At 41.9% G+C, this 16,285-nt stretch overlaps 1 protein-coding gene across 1 annotated transcript in view; it reads right to left on the bottom strand.

Moving 5' to 3' along the window:
- Positions 1 to 16,285, bottom strand: part of Ern1 (endoplasmic reticulum to nucleus signaling 1) — an 87,339-nt gene that overhangs the window by 34,053 nt on the left and 37,001 nt on the right. Inside the window, exons 5-7 of the mRNA XM_076870652.2 lie at positions 5,403 to 5,436; positions 4,166 to 4,238; positions 333 to 405 (exon numbers count right to left, since the gene is read on the bottom strand). Of these exons, the coding sequence (XP_076726767.1) occupies positions 333 to 405; positions 4,166 to 4,238; positions 5,403 to 5,436 (180 nt within the window). The remainder of the gene's footprint in view (positions 1 to 332; positions 406 to 4,165; positions 4,239 to 5,402; positions 5,437 to 16,285) is intronic.

Below are 16,285 nucleotides of genomic sequence, written 5' to 3'. Positions count from 1 at the left end.
TATTCACTTTAAATTTCACACAGTTGCAGCTGGGATGTTGTAATTTTGAAATCACAGGAGTAGGCCAGACCAGCAACTAAAAGCTTGTTAAATGAGTAACCATATTTACGGTGTCAATTTTTCTCCTTGGTGAAAGGAACCCTTTCTTAACTGGTCAGCCGATCCTGACATGAACAGCACTTGCAGTATGACCAAGGCAAGAAAGACCTTTCCCAGAAGGATTGGCAAGGGGGTGACGACAGCAGCCCTCTCTCTCAACTGCCATTTGCCCAGATTCCAGGACTCTCTGTCAAAGTGTTCCAAGTTTCAGTGTTGAGAACAGAAACTCTTACCCATGTAGAGGATTCCATCTGAACTTCGGCATGGGGATGCCTGTACCAACTCTGGGATGGTAAAGGGAAGTTTCTTTAAAAAAAAAAAAAAAAAAAAAAAAAGTAAAGAAAACTTAAAAAGGAAAAAATAAGTTAACCAAGTCTTATGCAATTATTACAAATTTACTGGGCAGTCTGTTTCTGTTACCAAGTTCTGCTAAAGAAAAGAACACTTAGCAGATGGGAGTTTTCCTAATAGGAACCCAAGAAGAGGTGGGCACCTCGTGTTTCCATCCACTACTGAAAGGCCTTGGCCTCTGAACTCTGTAAATACTAATTCCTTTACTTGACACAAGGAGGCAAGGCTTTCTGTCCAGGGCACTTACCAGGAGTGACATAAGCCTTTTCTGAGAAGAGAACACAAATATGGAGAATTACACTATCTTGGTAGCTGGAAAGGATTCTCCCATCTTGGAAAAGTGACCCAGAGCTGGCTAGACTAGGTAGAAGGATGATGATGCCTTTTAGAGGTGGGAGGAGGTCATGATTTTAATGCGAAAGAGAAACAACCTTGCAACCAAGCTTCAAGCCTGGAGGGAATAAAGGCACCATTACATGGGCAACACAAGAGTTGGAGGTGGAAAAAGAAGTTTGGTATTTCCTTCAGTAAATCATTCTCTACTGAAAAACAAGAAAATTGAGCTTTCTGGTTGAAAAAGGAAGTTATGGTAGGTGCCAGGAAAAGAAACCAAAAGAAATCCAAATGTTTCAACATGTTTCATCATAAAACTGACTCTTTTGCGTCTACAGCTGACATCTGACAAGTCCTTTTGGTCTATGCTCGTTTCAGTACACTTTATTTTTGGAATACTCTTGTGTTTCTGAAACCATTCTACAGATACTGCTGTTACAGAAACTCCAGGCTACAATGCTGCCACTTTTTCTCCAAGAGAAGATTTCTCTGTAGCATTGATAAACAGAACTGTAAACTGAATCAATAATTTGGATTTTCCTGCCATTTCAACATTCCAACTAAGCCTTAGAAAAGGCAAAATGCCAAATGGAGGCAGTAATGCCTGGGTTTTTGCCAGATGTTTCTGATAATCAGAAAGTGGTTGCCAGTCCTCTGGTTTGGAGTCCTGGGCCCTGAACTGAGCACTGCCACGGCCCTCCTGCTTTGAGGCCTAGGCTGGGAAACCTATGATCTCTGGAATTACTAAGCCACAATACACAGGAAGGCACGGTGGTGTTAAGAGCATCCTCTTCAATTAGACTTCTTTACATCCCAACTCCAGTCCTAAAAGCTTCAGACTTATTCCCTAACTTCTCTGGGCTCAGTTTCTAAAATGGGGAAAACATCTATGGGCTGCTGAGAGGCTCAACATTTTCTGACAAACAAGGTGCTTATGAAATGCTGCCAGGTGGTGGGGCTTGGCGGTGCACACCTGTAATCCCAGTGGCTCAGGAGGCTGAGACAGGAGGATCAACCTCAGCAACAGTGAGGCACTAAGCAACTCAGTGAGACCCTGTATCTAAATAAAATACAAAATAGGGCTGAGGATGTGCCAAGATATTTTTATTTTATTTTACTTTTTATATTTTGAGATAGGTCTCACTAAGTTTCGAGGGTGCCTTCAAATTTGCAATATCCCTGCCTCAACCTCTTAGTCACTGGAATTACAGGTGTGCACCACAATGCCTGGCTCAAAAACTAATTTTAAAATACCCAAATTAGTACCCATAATCCACTTACAGTTTAGACCAATGGTTCTCATCATTGGCTATGTATTAGAATCTCATAAACTTAGAATCTCTCAAACTTTCTATGAATCACATGATACACAAACAGAAAAACACAATCACACACCTCAGTAATTATTAATCACACCTCAGTGAATATTCCCATGTCATTAGCACCTGATGAAGATAACATTTCTAGCACTCCTGAAGATCCCTCTTGTGCCCCTTTTTTAGCCATTAACTCTTGGGGCAACTATTATCCTCACTTCAAAACAGCACAGAGTAGGTTTTCCTGCTTTTGAACTTTATATAAATGAATCATTTGGAATGTAGCTTTTTTGGTGATGTTTTGGCTCCACACTGCATTTGTGAGATAGATCCATGTTGTGTAAGGTCACACACTGTTAATTCTCACTGTCACAGAGTTCATTGCATGACTGTCTCTGTATTTATTTATTAAACATTTATTTTGTACTTTTGACTAACTCAGATCCTTGTTGTAACAATTCTGCAAACATTGCCTTCAACTCTTTTTTTATCCTCTCCCTGTGGTAGTGGGGATCAAATCCAGTGGCACACCCCATTTTCTTTTTTTGTTTTGAGACAGGGTCTTGCTAAGTTGTTGAGGCTGGCCTCAAACTTACAATCTTTCCGCCTCAGTCTCCTAAATCCCTGGGATTAAAGATATGTGCTACCACCCGCAGCTTCCCGTTATTTACCCCTTTCTACCATTGATGTTATTTGGCTAGTTTCCACTTTTTGTTTATTATTAATACTGTTGCTCTACATTTGGGTGGTGTCTGATGTGGTATACATTCATGCACTTCTGTTGAGTTTATATTGGGTGATGGTTACCAGGTTGTATGGACTCTATGCTGCCAAACAGTTTCCCAAACCAGTTATGCCACCTTTTATCTCCACCAGCAGAGGATGCAGTTCTGGTTGCTCTACATCCCGCCACGCTTTTTCCTTTTTTTAAAAAAATGTTCGCATTTAATCATGTTGGTGAGCAGCTGTATGCATACTGAGTAACAGCACAGCCCTGTGATTTTAATTTGAATTCCCCTAATAACTAATAAAATTGAACACCTTTTCATATATTTATTCATCATTTAAATGTCCTCTTTTCCATTTCTGTTGGGTCATCTATCTTTTTCTAACAGTCCACAGGAGCTCCTTAAATATTCTGAATTTGAATCCTTCAACAGTTAAATAGAACATAAATACTTTGTAGTTTCCTTTCTTCAGGGTAAAAAGTTCTTAATTTAATCAATTTTTGCCTAGATTTATAGTTAATTTTTTTATATTCTATTCTGTCTACTCTAAGGTCATGATGACGTTTCACTACTCTTTCCTTAAAGCTTTATTATTTATTTATTTTGCATTTAGGTCTTAAATCTGTCTGGAACTGATTTTCATGTGGACAGTGTGGGGTAGGAGTCAAGCTATTTTTTTTTTCTTTATGGATATCCCAGTTGACTTATACCATTCACTGAAAAGAGCATCCTTCCCCACCATACTGTGGTACCACCTTTGTATAAATCAGGTAACCATGTATGTGGGTCTGTTTCTATTACTGGGAAGTTTTGTTTTGTTTTGTTTTAATCCTTATGTCTTAGATCAATGCAATTGGGACTTTCCTGGACTGAGACCTAGGCTCAGACATTTTTCAGAGTTTCCCCAGGTTATTATGATGTGAAGCAAAGGGTGACAAACACAGATCTAGATTCTCAAATGGAGACAGGGTGAATACTACAGGCCCCCCTGAAGGATGGGACGGCGGTGGAGACAGTGTTTCAAACTACACCCCCTCCTCCCAAGTTGAAAGTCTCTGATTGGAGCCAATCTTGTCACCGCAGAGACCCCTCTATCCTTCCAGTGTGTTGGCTGGGCCACCAACATCTGCTGGTCTGGGTCTGTTTCTGAACTCTGGATGCTCATTAAAAACTAACTTAGGAAGCTGTGAAAAGATACTGGTGCCAAAGCCCCACTCCAGACTGCCTGAATCAAATCCTCAGAAGTCTGTTTCAAACTCCCAGGCCTTGGCATGCAGACACAGTTAAGGACACAGTTAAGAACCCTCCAGGGTACACAAAGAAGCTAAATATCCTCACCGTTAGGCCTTCATTATTCTTGCCCCCAAGTGTATACAGGCTGCCATCATTGGGATCTGGGAGGAAAGCAGGCCTAGAGATGAAATAAAAAGTATTAGTGATGAAGTATTGCCCAGGGCACACAACTGAATACCAAAGCCATGCAAAGTCACCATGCAGCAGGAGTGGGAGTGATGTGAGTGAGTAGAAGACAACTCCACCCATTGCTCTCTCACGTAAGCCACAAATAAATAAAACACCCTATGGTATAAGTGGAGAAAAACAATCTACAAAGGAAGGATCACTAGAAACTATAGAAGATAAGCTGTCATTGGTCAAAGCACTCTGGATGAGGGTAGGATAAGTGAAAAGGACCCAGCACGCCTACTTTCCAATCGCCTCCTCAACTGCGCACAGAACATCAACAATTAATATTTAATAGTATGTCATGGTATATAAACAAGTAGAACAAATCTAACTTTAGTTTTGAACAAATGTTTATTTTTCAAACGGAGGCAATAAAAGCAGACTCAGAAAACCTGACGTCAGAGAACTCGCCAGGGAGATGGACTGGGGTCTCTGTCAGCAGCTTCCCACTAAACCAATGGGAGGTGGTCCTCCGTACAGTTTAAAGACTGAACTATGAGAGTCACCCAGAAACCCCTGGCTGAGTCCCTGTGCAACTTAGGACACGCCATCATCTGTACAGGGGATATCTGGATTTCCCTATAATACATATACTCTAGAAGTAGGTCAGTCCTCTCCTCTGTCTGACTTTGAAGAGGGAGAGAGCCAAACATTTCTTTTTTCTTGCAGTATTGAGGTTGACCCCAGTGGTACTCTATCACTGAGCTACACTCCCCAGCCCTTTTTATTTTTTGTTTTGAGATGGGGTCTGGCAAAGTTATCCAGGCTGGCCTCAAACTTACAGTCCTCCTGCCTTAGCCTCCTGAGTAGCTGGGATTATAGGAGTGTATCACCACACCCAGCAAGAGATACAGACTTTGGAAGTTTAAACTCATAACTCAACTTAAGGTTCATCTCAGATAAACTCTTTTAACACATTGTCCTCTTCTCCCCAAGGATCACAGCACCCTCTCCCCATCATATCATCTGTAGCATTCTATATACCTCATTAATTCTTCTTATATCTTAAACTTGTGCCTGTATGTGCTCCCAGCAATTAGCCTGGTAAATGTTGATTGAATGAATAAGATAATGAATTAAAGGGAAATATAGAGCAAATCAGAAAACTTACTCTTCAACGTGCGTCGGGACCTGCAGGACTGGGTCTGTGCAAAAGAACAACAAAGGCATCATCAGACTGGAAAATGTCAAGAATTCCAGAGATTTCCCAGGACCAAGTGACAAGTTGTACTGATAATAGAGGTTGATATACATGAGATAACATCTTCGAGGGCACTTTAGAAATCCTACACACAAAGACACCAACATAAGCTCTTAGGATGGTCCCTGAGACTGGATTGAGAACTGAGCCCAGAATGGAACTGCTGTTAAGAAACCTGAGTGTCACTCGTGGGGTAGATATAGAAGAAAGAACTAGTCATTATCCTCAGTAGACAAGAGTGACAACATCACTATCTGGCACATTGAGAACTTCTAAAATCCAAATCATTACCTTGTCAGAAACCTGGAATAGTATAAATAATTAGAACAAATTTTAAAAATATATGTTAAAAAGAAAAGAAACCTGGAATAGCACTAGAGATTCCCATTATGAAATGCCAAACTGTGGGTAAAGAACTGATGCTGCCTGATGGTAGACGTACACACACTTTGAAGCAGCCTGTGGCAATCCTGGATCTTTCAAGCATTGATTCCTTTTGGTCCTTTAGCTTCATTTCCTTAAAATTCAATTTTAAAAATATAAAATATAGAAAATGCTTTTTGTACAAAGGTGCTCACAATAGTATTACAAATGTCTAACTATTCAATAATATGTTTAAATTATGGAATGTCCACTTAGTGGGAAATTAAGGTTTTAAAGGGGCTAATAAAAGTTTTAAACATGTACGAATCTTTATTCAGTTATGACACTGCATGTAGAATATTAATGCAAGTATGGGGAAAATTTTCAAGGCACAAAGAAAAACTAGAAGGAAAGACCAAAATGCTAATTGAAAGTTATCTCTGTGGGAGTATAACCAACCTTTTCTATATTTCTCAAATTTTCTACAAAAGCAAGCATTACTTTTTAAGTTGGGAAAAGGGTTTTGTTTTTCCTCTAAATCAATTTCATATTTACAACAGTTAAAAATGGAAATGTCTCCCTAGATTCTCCTGGCACACATCAAGAGGTGGTTCCTGACTGTCTGGAATGGATGGTGGTAGAGGTGAGAGGGCATGAGCTTGAACACATTTGAAATCCTCAGGCAAGAGACTGGAGGAGTTATTGCCAACATTCAAAACCCTATGGCTACAGCTGTGCTGTACACAACTTCAGAGAACATTCTAATAGGATTTTGTATGTAGACTCCCAGACCCAGGAGGCTCTGCTTTATGGTCTCAGACAGCTGTCTAATCCCCCTTGCCAATTGGGATTCTTGATGACGGAAGCTTTATCAAGCTTCATCACATGTTGACTTTGCTTTAAAAGCCCAGCTCCTACACAAAGACATACGGTGCTCACTACAACAGAAGTACATTCACCAGATGTGGTCTGTGGGCAGCAAACAAACAATTCACTAAACCAAAAGCACTTTAGGAAACAGGATGAACTTTCAGTCAGTAAGCATATGTTTATCTTTCCCATTAATCACCTCTCAGTACACTCTCACAAACAGACTGATGCAAGAGACAGGAAATAAAGGTGCACGACACTCACTGACTGAAACAAACTAGTCAAGGTGCAATTAGGACCCAGGTACTTCAATGTGGCCTTGAAGTTTTGCAAGCCAGGAAAAGCAAGACTGTCTGTCATATTCCAAAGAAAGCTGGCAGTTAAAAAAGGCATCTTTTATGTTCATTTCAGTCATTTAATGCTATCACAGATAAACAAAGATAAAAAGGACACTGTCAACATCTAGCAATTCACCAGAAACAAAACCCGGAGAGTGACATGACTGGAATACTTGCTTATAAATTGATCTTTATGTACAATGTTTGCTTAGTCTTATCAACTTGTCTTTAGATGCAGATTTTCCTGGTTTTCTCTAGCTTCCCCATGGGTCACTTGCCTGAGGCCTCAGGCCCTAAGATGTGCCCCATATGTAAGATACAGGACACCAGTGGAAACAAGGAAGGATTCCCACACTGGGATGTCAGAACCATGCTTGTTTCTAGTCCAGGAGGAGAAAAGTCCAGAAGGAGGAGCTTAGAGTCACCTTAGCATTCCCCATCTGCTCAGTGAAAATGGGTACCTAGATAATAAGCTCTGTAAATGTGTGGACCCGGTAAAAACCCAACAACTAAGGCCGCTCTGACAGGGGCCAGCAAGCTGAGGTGTGGCTTCAGAGGTACAACAAAGAATTTTCTATAGATAATTTTCTTCTTAAAGAATCATTTGGATCCAAGATTTGCTTGAAAATATTATACAAAATAAATGTATGTGGGGACAGATAAAAAGTGGCAGACTGGTGATAACTGTTAAAGATGGAACATGAGAACTTTGGGGAGGCATTTTACTATTCTCTGTACATATGCTCAGAATTTTTCCATCTAAAAATGGTTAAAGACACTTTGGGAAGCCAGTAAAACAAAAACAAAATGCATTATCTGAAAGTGTACAATGAAACATCGACAGGAAAATATGGTGGTTTTGACCTGTTAATGAGAACTGGTATCAGGCAAGATTCTTGCTTTAAGATTTCAACCATGGGAAAAGACACACTGAGCAAACTGTAAGGCTGAACACAAACACCACTGCAAAATAAGCCACTCTATCTGTATGGAGCCTGATAAGGGTAAACGCCAACCTCAACAAGTTGTTCTACTTTCAGGGAAAAGAAGGGGGGAGGGGTTTCCTTCACAAGTGTAAAAATGAGTGTTATTCAAGTTAAAAATGAGGTTACAGGGAAAACTGTTGCAATCAACGTTTGGTCTCTGGATCAACTCAGGAGAGCAGCCCGCTCACTGCTGCCCTGGGAGGAGCAGCCGCTGGACCCGACGGTGCTTCCCTAGTGTCCGCTGGGGCCTGAAATGTCCCAGCCTTTCCACACACAGGAACCAGCGTTCTGGCTGCTACTGGGTTGTGCTAATCTAACCATCCTTGCTAATTTGAGGCTGAAATGACAAAATAGATGTTTATATCATTCCTTTGTCCAAATTCCTAAACACTTCTATCTCCATAAGAAGTTTTGTTCCTATTTCCTGCTTTAATTCTGGAAGGGCATTTCCATGTTCTCACCCCTGCCTCTCTTTTCTCTCTCAGGAAGCATATCCACTTCTCTAATCCTAACCTTAAGAGGTGGATTCTAGGTCCCCACCGTGAGTTCTTCCCTCTAGATCAATTAACTAGACATTTCACTATTTCCTACCAGCACCTCAACCTCCACCATCCAGGTCACTCCCCACAGAATGGCTACTGCTCTTGATTACCTTATTGAGTTAAGGGATCAACCATTCACCTAGAGGATAGCCAAGACTCAAATACACTGCTGACACCTATTTCTCCCCAACACATGCCATGATTGCCAAACCCTGTAGTCTACAAGGACTGCTTCCTACTTCCAGTGTCCCTTTAACATCACAGAACCCTTGTGTTCCAAGTCCTCCCTTTTCTCCTCATCTATGTGGTCTTAGGAATCAGACAAATGTAGGCTTAAATCACAGCTCTGCTACTGACCATCTGAGTGACTTTGGCAAAGCTTAATCTCTCTTAACCTCAATTTCCTCATCGTAAAGGGAGAAAAAACAGATGATACCAACTTCATGTGGCATCTCTGTGGATTAGATGAGGATTAAATACTTGTTAAGAATTTCAGTCAGTGCCTTGACACAGAAAAGAGTGACCCTTTTAAAAACAAATCAGATTATCTTCTGGTTATTCAAAATCCTTTGTTAGCTCCTGATCTCGCTCAGTCAAGTCACACAGTAGCCCATAAATCCCATGCAATCCTCCTCTCACCTTTTACCATCCTTCTATTGCCTCCAGCCATGTGGGCCTCCTTGCATTCCTTGAATTCTGCCAGCATGCCCCTGTTTCAGGGCCTTTGCATTGGCTGTTCCTGTCTGCCTAGGTCTTTGACCAAATGTCATTATCTCACAGAGGTCTTCCACAACCACTGCTTATTCCCCTGGGATATCCCATCCCTCGTCTCTGCTTAATATTTCTCCATGACACTCAGCACCTCTGAAGATCTTTACATTTTGTTGCCAACTTGTTTAATGTCCAACTTTATCACTGCAAGCTCCTAGAGAGCTGGTTTATCTTCTGTTGTCTGCTGTTCTTAGCATCTAAAACAGTGCCTGGCACACAGAAGATGTTTAATGCACTGCTGAATGGAGCAACTGTTAGTTTCCTTTCTCCTTCCTGTTTAGCCTGCATATCCATCATTGATCACTTCTAATCATCCAGCAGACATACAATCAACCCTCAACCCAGGACCTACCTAGCAAGCCTCTTTCCTCCATCCAGGTTCTGAGCACTGTTGAAGAAAATACTGCAATCATATGTGGGATACCTCATACACATATGGCCGGTTGGGTCTCAGGCCATTAGCTCTATCTATCTAATTTCTGGTTGACCTTGGATCCCATCCCTCCTAGCTGCTATTTCAAACCCTGCCTCCCACAGAATGGCTTCTGCTCTTGATTACCTTATTGAGTTAAGGGATCAACCATTCACCTCAAGGCCCTTTCTTACCACAGATGAATCTGCCTTCGGTGCCACAGGGGGACTGCATGAGCTTACTGAAACTGCCAACCCTTTACCTTCTTAGTTTGCCCGCTCCACCCTTTCCTTCCAGTCTTTGGTAAAGGGACAGGCTTTAACCCTCAAGCCCAGATACTCACACTTCCATCTGGGGCCCCAGGCAGTCCTCTGTCTGTAATCTCCAGCTCCTCCTTTCTGCTGGCTACCTCACTGCCCCTTCTGCCTATAAAACTTCTAATTCCCCCCTCCTCTGTACATGATTCCCTTTCTTTCCTAAATGCATCCATTTTAAGTACACGGGTTGAATAATCTTGAAAGCATATCCACTCCTGTAACTGCCATCACTGTCAAGATACAGAAGGTTTCCAACACCCCAAACATTTTCTCATACCCTTTTGGTTTCAATACTTCAATCCTTACCCCAGACAACCACTGATAGATTCTTTTTGTTTGTTCTATCCACATGGAGACCATACAGTTGGTATTGTAGCTGGCTTCTTTCTCTCTGTATAACATTACTGGAATTCATCCCGGTTGTATATATCACTCTTTTTTATTGCTGAATAGTATTTCACCCTAAGAATATGCCACAATTTGTATATCTATTTGGGTTGTCTTAGTTGCTTTATTGTTGTTGGTTTTGCTATTGTGAATCAAACTACTATTAACATTTGTGTGCAAGTCTTTATTTGAGCCTGTTTTCATTTCTCCTGGGAAAATATCTAAGAAGTAGAATGGCTGAGTCATATTGTTTGCATTTGACTTGATAAGCAATTGCCAAACAGTCGTCCAAAGTGGTCGTACCATTCACATCTCTCCGTGTCTGCGAGTCTGCCTTTCAGATCCACACTCCATCTGCTGCTAAGAGGGTTTGACAAGGCAAATCTGTGCATGCCTCTCCCTTCCACAGAAGCCTATAACGACTCCTCTCTGCCTACTGAATGCCTTCTCTCTCGGTGGCTCAAGTCAGAGGTTCCCCAAACTTTCTCGTTCACAGTACCTTTCGTGTCTCTGTAATTTTTTCCCAGTGCCATAGGCCAAAAGAAACACCCAACAGTTTCATTTACTCAATAGTTAGGTCCAAACAACTTAGTAAGTACTTAGGGTCTAGAAACTGAAAAGTCTTTCGGGGGGTGGGGGGACCACAAAAATGGAAAGAAAAAGCTTTATTTCATTCTTAACCACAATTACTTACCAATGGGATGTGCATACCTATTGGTACCTGGACTGTACAACTTCCAAATTTTGTAAGGAACTGGACACTGCACCCTTGTTAACATTCCACATGCATTTCCATGTGGTATTTGAATTTTGGCACATGCTAAAATTTGGCAAGTACCAAAAACTCACTTTTGCAAAGATACAAAACATCACTGAAAGGAATACAGCATAATCTAATGTTAAAACTACAAATTCCCTCAAGTATGAAATTTGACACTTGTCAAGGATCAAGGTGTTTCTCTCAAAACATTAAAATAAGTACAGTGGCACCCTAGGGCCTCTAAGCACATGGTTTAGTAACTGGAATCCTTAGCATTCAAGGTCCCCCAAAACGTGGGCCCAATTCTTTTGCAAATTATCTCCCAGTGATGCCTCTTCCCCAAACTCACTCTGTGCTTTCACGTTAGTGGCTACACTCACTCTTACCTGCTCCATCTCCACCTATTTAAATCTATTCGAACGCCCCCTTCTTCAGGAAATCAGAAATGCACCCTCCACTGCACTTGCAGTGTATTCATGATGCACTTTTCTCAAGGGCCAGGTACTTCATTGCCTGTGGCTTCCCTGGTTCCTATCTGAGGGCTGGATTGAATTTTAATCAATCTGGGGGCAGGGCCCATCTGTTTTGTTTAATGTGAAATATACACAGAAAAGTACAGAAAGTTCACTGTACAGTTTAGTGAGCAATCAGAGAAGGAGCTCTTGGGTAGGAGCTGCCCCAGTCTTTGCCTTGCTCTCCACAAAGTGGCTATTGCAAATGTAGTCTGCAGAATGGAAGGAAATCAGTAAGTTAAGATCGTCGACATCACATGTGGCATACAGTCATTCAAATTTTTCCTAAGGGAAACACATTTCCACATACAAGCCTACATTATAAAATCTACGAACAGTCTGGGCAGCTGTTTTTGGCATTTGCTTCAAAATAATGGAGGAGAGTAAAGGGGACTGCCACGTGATGAACAGTACTACAGCGGGGCACTCGGTGCCAAAGGTTTTCATGATGCTATTCTCTTTTCTAAATGAAAAGTTTATAAAAAATGATAGAAGCTAACAAAGGATGGTATTTCAACAAACAGATTCCCGGAAAGAAAGGCATATCCTTTCAGCTCCTACCTGCAGGGGTCTGGGGAAGCCTGTCCCCCAGTTTCCGGGGGTGCACAGTGAGAAGAGAGTTACACTCCACACCAAGACCCTGTCAGCACTACAATGGGTGTCTCTGACACAGCCTTGCCAGAATTGGTGCAGGCATAGGGGGAATGTGCAGTGACAAGTCAGCTAAATAGAAAATGTCTTTGACGAAGTCAATCAAGATCTAAGGAACTATTTCTAACCAGAGTTCAGGATGAATGGCCTTCTGAATGATTCAGGCAGATTTCTTCCATGTGGGAAGAAATAAGAGCTCTTTGATTACAGAAGCCATGAGAACAGGCTGCTCACTGACTACAGCTCAAGGAACTTTGCAAGATCGTTCTCTTCTTTTCCCCAGATGAGCACCAATATTTCTGGAACACACCGCTTCTCGAGCAGCATCTAGACAAGCTCTGATTGTACTACCCAAATGCCCCTGGCCTTCCTTCTGACCCCCGATCTGGGCCCACATGCAGGCATTTAAAAGCAGCTTCCTCTGAAGACTTCTCCACTGTAACCAAGATGTCACAGCACAGTCAGAAATTCTCCAAACTGGCTCCTTCTAAGAAGTGTACCTCTAGTAATAGATTGAAATGTACTACTGAGTTGGAGCTTTCAAGAGAGATTTCAAAAGGACCCACAGACAAAGTTATAACAAATTTGCCTTCCCTCTCTATTTCTCTCTCAGAAGAAGGTCAACAACCCCAATACTAGTAATCATCTATTGAGATTTACCACACACATCTCAAAAACAAATGTCAGGTGTCTATTATCAGCTTGGTTCTCCGTTATGTACTGCTCAGGGTAATGAAAAGAAGTGTACAGTTGACTTATAAAGTGATTATACATGAAGTGGTGTACAAAGAACCGTAAAACTTGTGGTATGTGCCACAGGCCCTCCTAGGTGCAGGTAGAAAAGCTTCATAAAAGTGGCAGGAACTCAGCATGAGGATGACAAGACAACACGAGTGAGGAACTGTTACCCTGTGTGGGAACAAGGCCTGGTCAGTATGACGTGTTCTTGCTGAGGCACAATACCAATATGTCTTAAAGGCTTTGCAATGGCGTATGTGGGCAACAGGACCCAACTGGAGGCTTTGGAGAAAAAGACAATGTGATACCGTCTTCCAAATGCAGATTCGACAGGTGGTGGCCATCGGGGAAGAGATGAAGGAAAGGGGAAAGAGGGAGTCACACAGCTGGAAGGAAGGCAGCAGGGCAGCCCAGGTATGGTGGGCCTAAGCCACCAGCCAAACAGTCCTGACCAGGCAGGAATGAGTACAAGAAAGGAATGAGAAAAGGTGACAGATTTTCATCCTAGTGGAAGGAAACAGGGAAACTAGAGAGGTACAGTCTGAATGTGATAAACTGCCATTTCCTCAAGAATGTGCTTAATGTTCTAATACTATTTTCTTATTAAACAATATTGGCAGAAACAAAGTCAATCACCTTCTTTTACCTCAAAACTTAACACTCCCAAATATGTTCCATGCATCAAGTGACCAATTAGGGAACATTTCTCCCTACTGGCAGTTTATTCCTTCCCTCTGGAGGAAAGGTGCTTGGCTAATCTAAGCCCTAAACTTCCATTAAGGTTGTTAGATCCCAAGTTTAAGTGAGAAAGTCTCAAACATTCTTCTAAGTCCAGCTTTTATGAGGAAAGCACTTTAAAATAGATGTCTAATCAAAAGCTCCTCAAATTGTAAATCTCATCAGAACTGGGAAAGCACAGAACAAGTTTCCTTCAGGAATCATCCCTGCAGATCACACAATGTTGTGTTTGACAAAGGTGACCACACAGAAATACCAAGTAATCAGGAAAACTAGCCATACCAACAGCAACCAAATTCTACCATGTTCTTACTCATCTTCAACTTGACAGAAGTCATTCAGGTGGAAAACACACATGAAAGGTTATAATCAGTCCGGAAGGAATTGAAAATCTAAAGCCCACGCGCCCAAGTGGTGCCTCTCAGGGTGTCACACATAAACTCATAGAATTCATTCTCAAGCAATGGGGGTACCATCAAACCACACAGACACTCAAAGGTACATAAATCAAAGGTACATAAAGGGAAAGGTAACTAAGTCAGTCAACAGGAACTTTATCCATAATCACAACTGTATTCCAACATATGCCAACCAACACTGCCAAGGATACCTATTAGAGCCGAAATCAGCTACTACATATGGGATTGCTACTAAGAGAACCCCTCTGAAATATGAAAAGTGGCACTTAGAGGCACATCCCAAGCACGAGGAAGGGAAGCCAGTGGGAGTGCAGATGATCAAAGCTGAACACGAGTTGGCACTTTCTGGAGTTGAGGGATGGGTACGTGGGTTGCATTATATAATACCTCTACGCTCAGAAGTTAAAAATCTTCCATGTTCATTTGCAGGTAAACGGATGGAACTTGAGAATCTCGTGCTAAATGAAATAAGCCAATCCCAAAAAACCAAAAGCCAAATGTTTTCTCTGATAAGTGGAGGCTGATCCATAGTGAGGTACGGGGGGTAGGGGTTAGGGAAGAATGAATGAAGTTTGCTTTGTGTAGAGGAAAGTGAGGGGAGGAATGGGGCTATGGGGAAAGGAAGGATGGTAGAATGAGACAGAGATTATTACCCTTACCCTATATACATGTGTGATTACACTATTGGAGTGACTCTATACCACGTACAGCCCCCAGAGGAATAAGAAGTTGGGCTCCATTTGTGTACAATATGTCAAAATGCATTCTGTCAGGTATAACTAATTAGAACAAATTTTTTAAAAATTGAAATTATTCAACCATTAAAAAAAATCTTCCATGTTAAATAGTAAAACTCAGAGAAAAAAGAGAGAACCCAACACCTTTTCAAAATACTCAAAAGCTTGGCTAGGGAGGCTGAGGCAGGAGGATTGCAAGTTCAAAGCCAGCTTCAGCAACAGTGAGGCACTAAGCAACTCAATGAGCCCCTGTCTCTAAATAAAACACAAAATAGGGCTGGGAATGTGGCTCAGTGGTTGAGTATCCCTGAGTTCAATCCTTAGTATAAAAATATATATATATATATTTTTTTTTTCAAAAGCAAAAATAGGCCTCTGTCACATTCTCACTTATAAGACTTAATTTCAATCCTCCACAACAATGGGAAAGAGATAACACCTTTCTTGTGCTTGAGCAGTGAGGTGGAAAGGTAGATAATGCATATCCTAAGCCTAGAAAATTCCTTAAAAGAAAACAGGTTAGAAGTACTAATGAAACGTCATCACTTTTCACAATTTCCTCTTCTCATGTTTCCACCACCCTGCTGAAGACAAATCTCCTACTCTTCCAGAGTACTGTGCACACTGGCTAGGGGGTAGGCGAGGAAAACAATGGCACAAAGCCATGAAATGCGGTAGGAAACTCAAGATCAGACACTGGAGCTGGAAATCACCACCATGATGGTTGGAATGACAGATGACGCATTCCAAGACGCAAGGTAAATCCTGTCTGCTTCTCAGGACTCCCAGAGATATCAGTCAGAAGAGTCCTGAAAGCCAAATGAATGTTAGGTACCTCAGACATTTACTGAGTACCCCGGCTGCCTGGAGGTCTCATCAAGGATGTAGAAATCCAGTGGGAAGAGAGGCAGATAGCACAAGTCAGAAGTGCCATGACAGGCTGCAACAACGTGCCTTGGGAAGCCAGGTGAGCAGCCAGGGAAGGGAGTCTTTCTAATGCTAATAAGTGAAGACCTGGTAAGCTATGTGCCAGGAGGGTAGGCAGCCACGGAGCTAAGGCTGGAGAAGTGGGTAAGAGGACTGTGAAGGCCCTGTCTCTTCTCATGCACAGGTGGGCAGACCACACTGGCAGCAGCCCCCTATAGACAGCACCTAGAGTATTTCAGAGGCAGGTGTGGCATGGTCCAAATGGTCTTTGTGCAGGGCGTACAGAGGGCAGCAGGACTAAGGTAGGCGGAGGGATGCGGGGCAC

Source organism: Callospermophilus lateralis, chromosome 11 (assembly GCF_048772815.1).
Source record: "Callospermophilus lateralis isolate mCalLat2 chromosome 11, mCalLat2.hap1, whole genome shotgun sequence".
NCBI lineage: Eukaryota > Metazoa > Chordata > Mammalia > Rodentia > Sciuridae > Callospermophilus > Callospermophilus lateralis.
The sequence above is the reverse complement of the archived record's forward strand: the minus strand, read 5'-3'. Positions and strand labels throughout refer to the sequence as shown.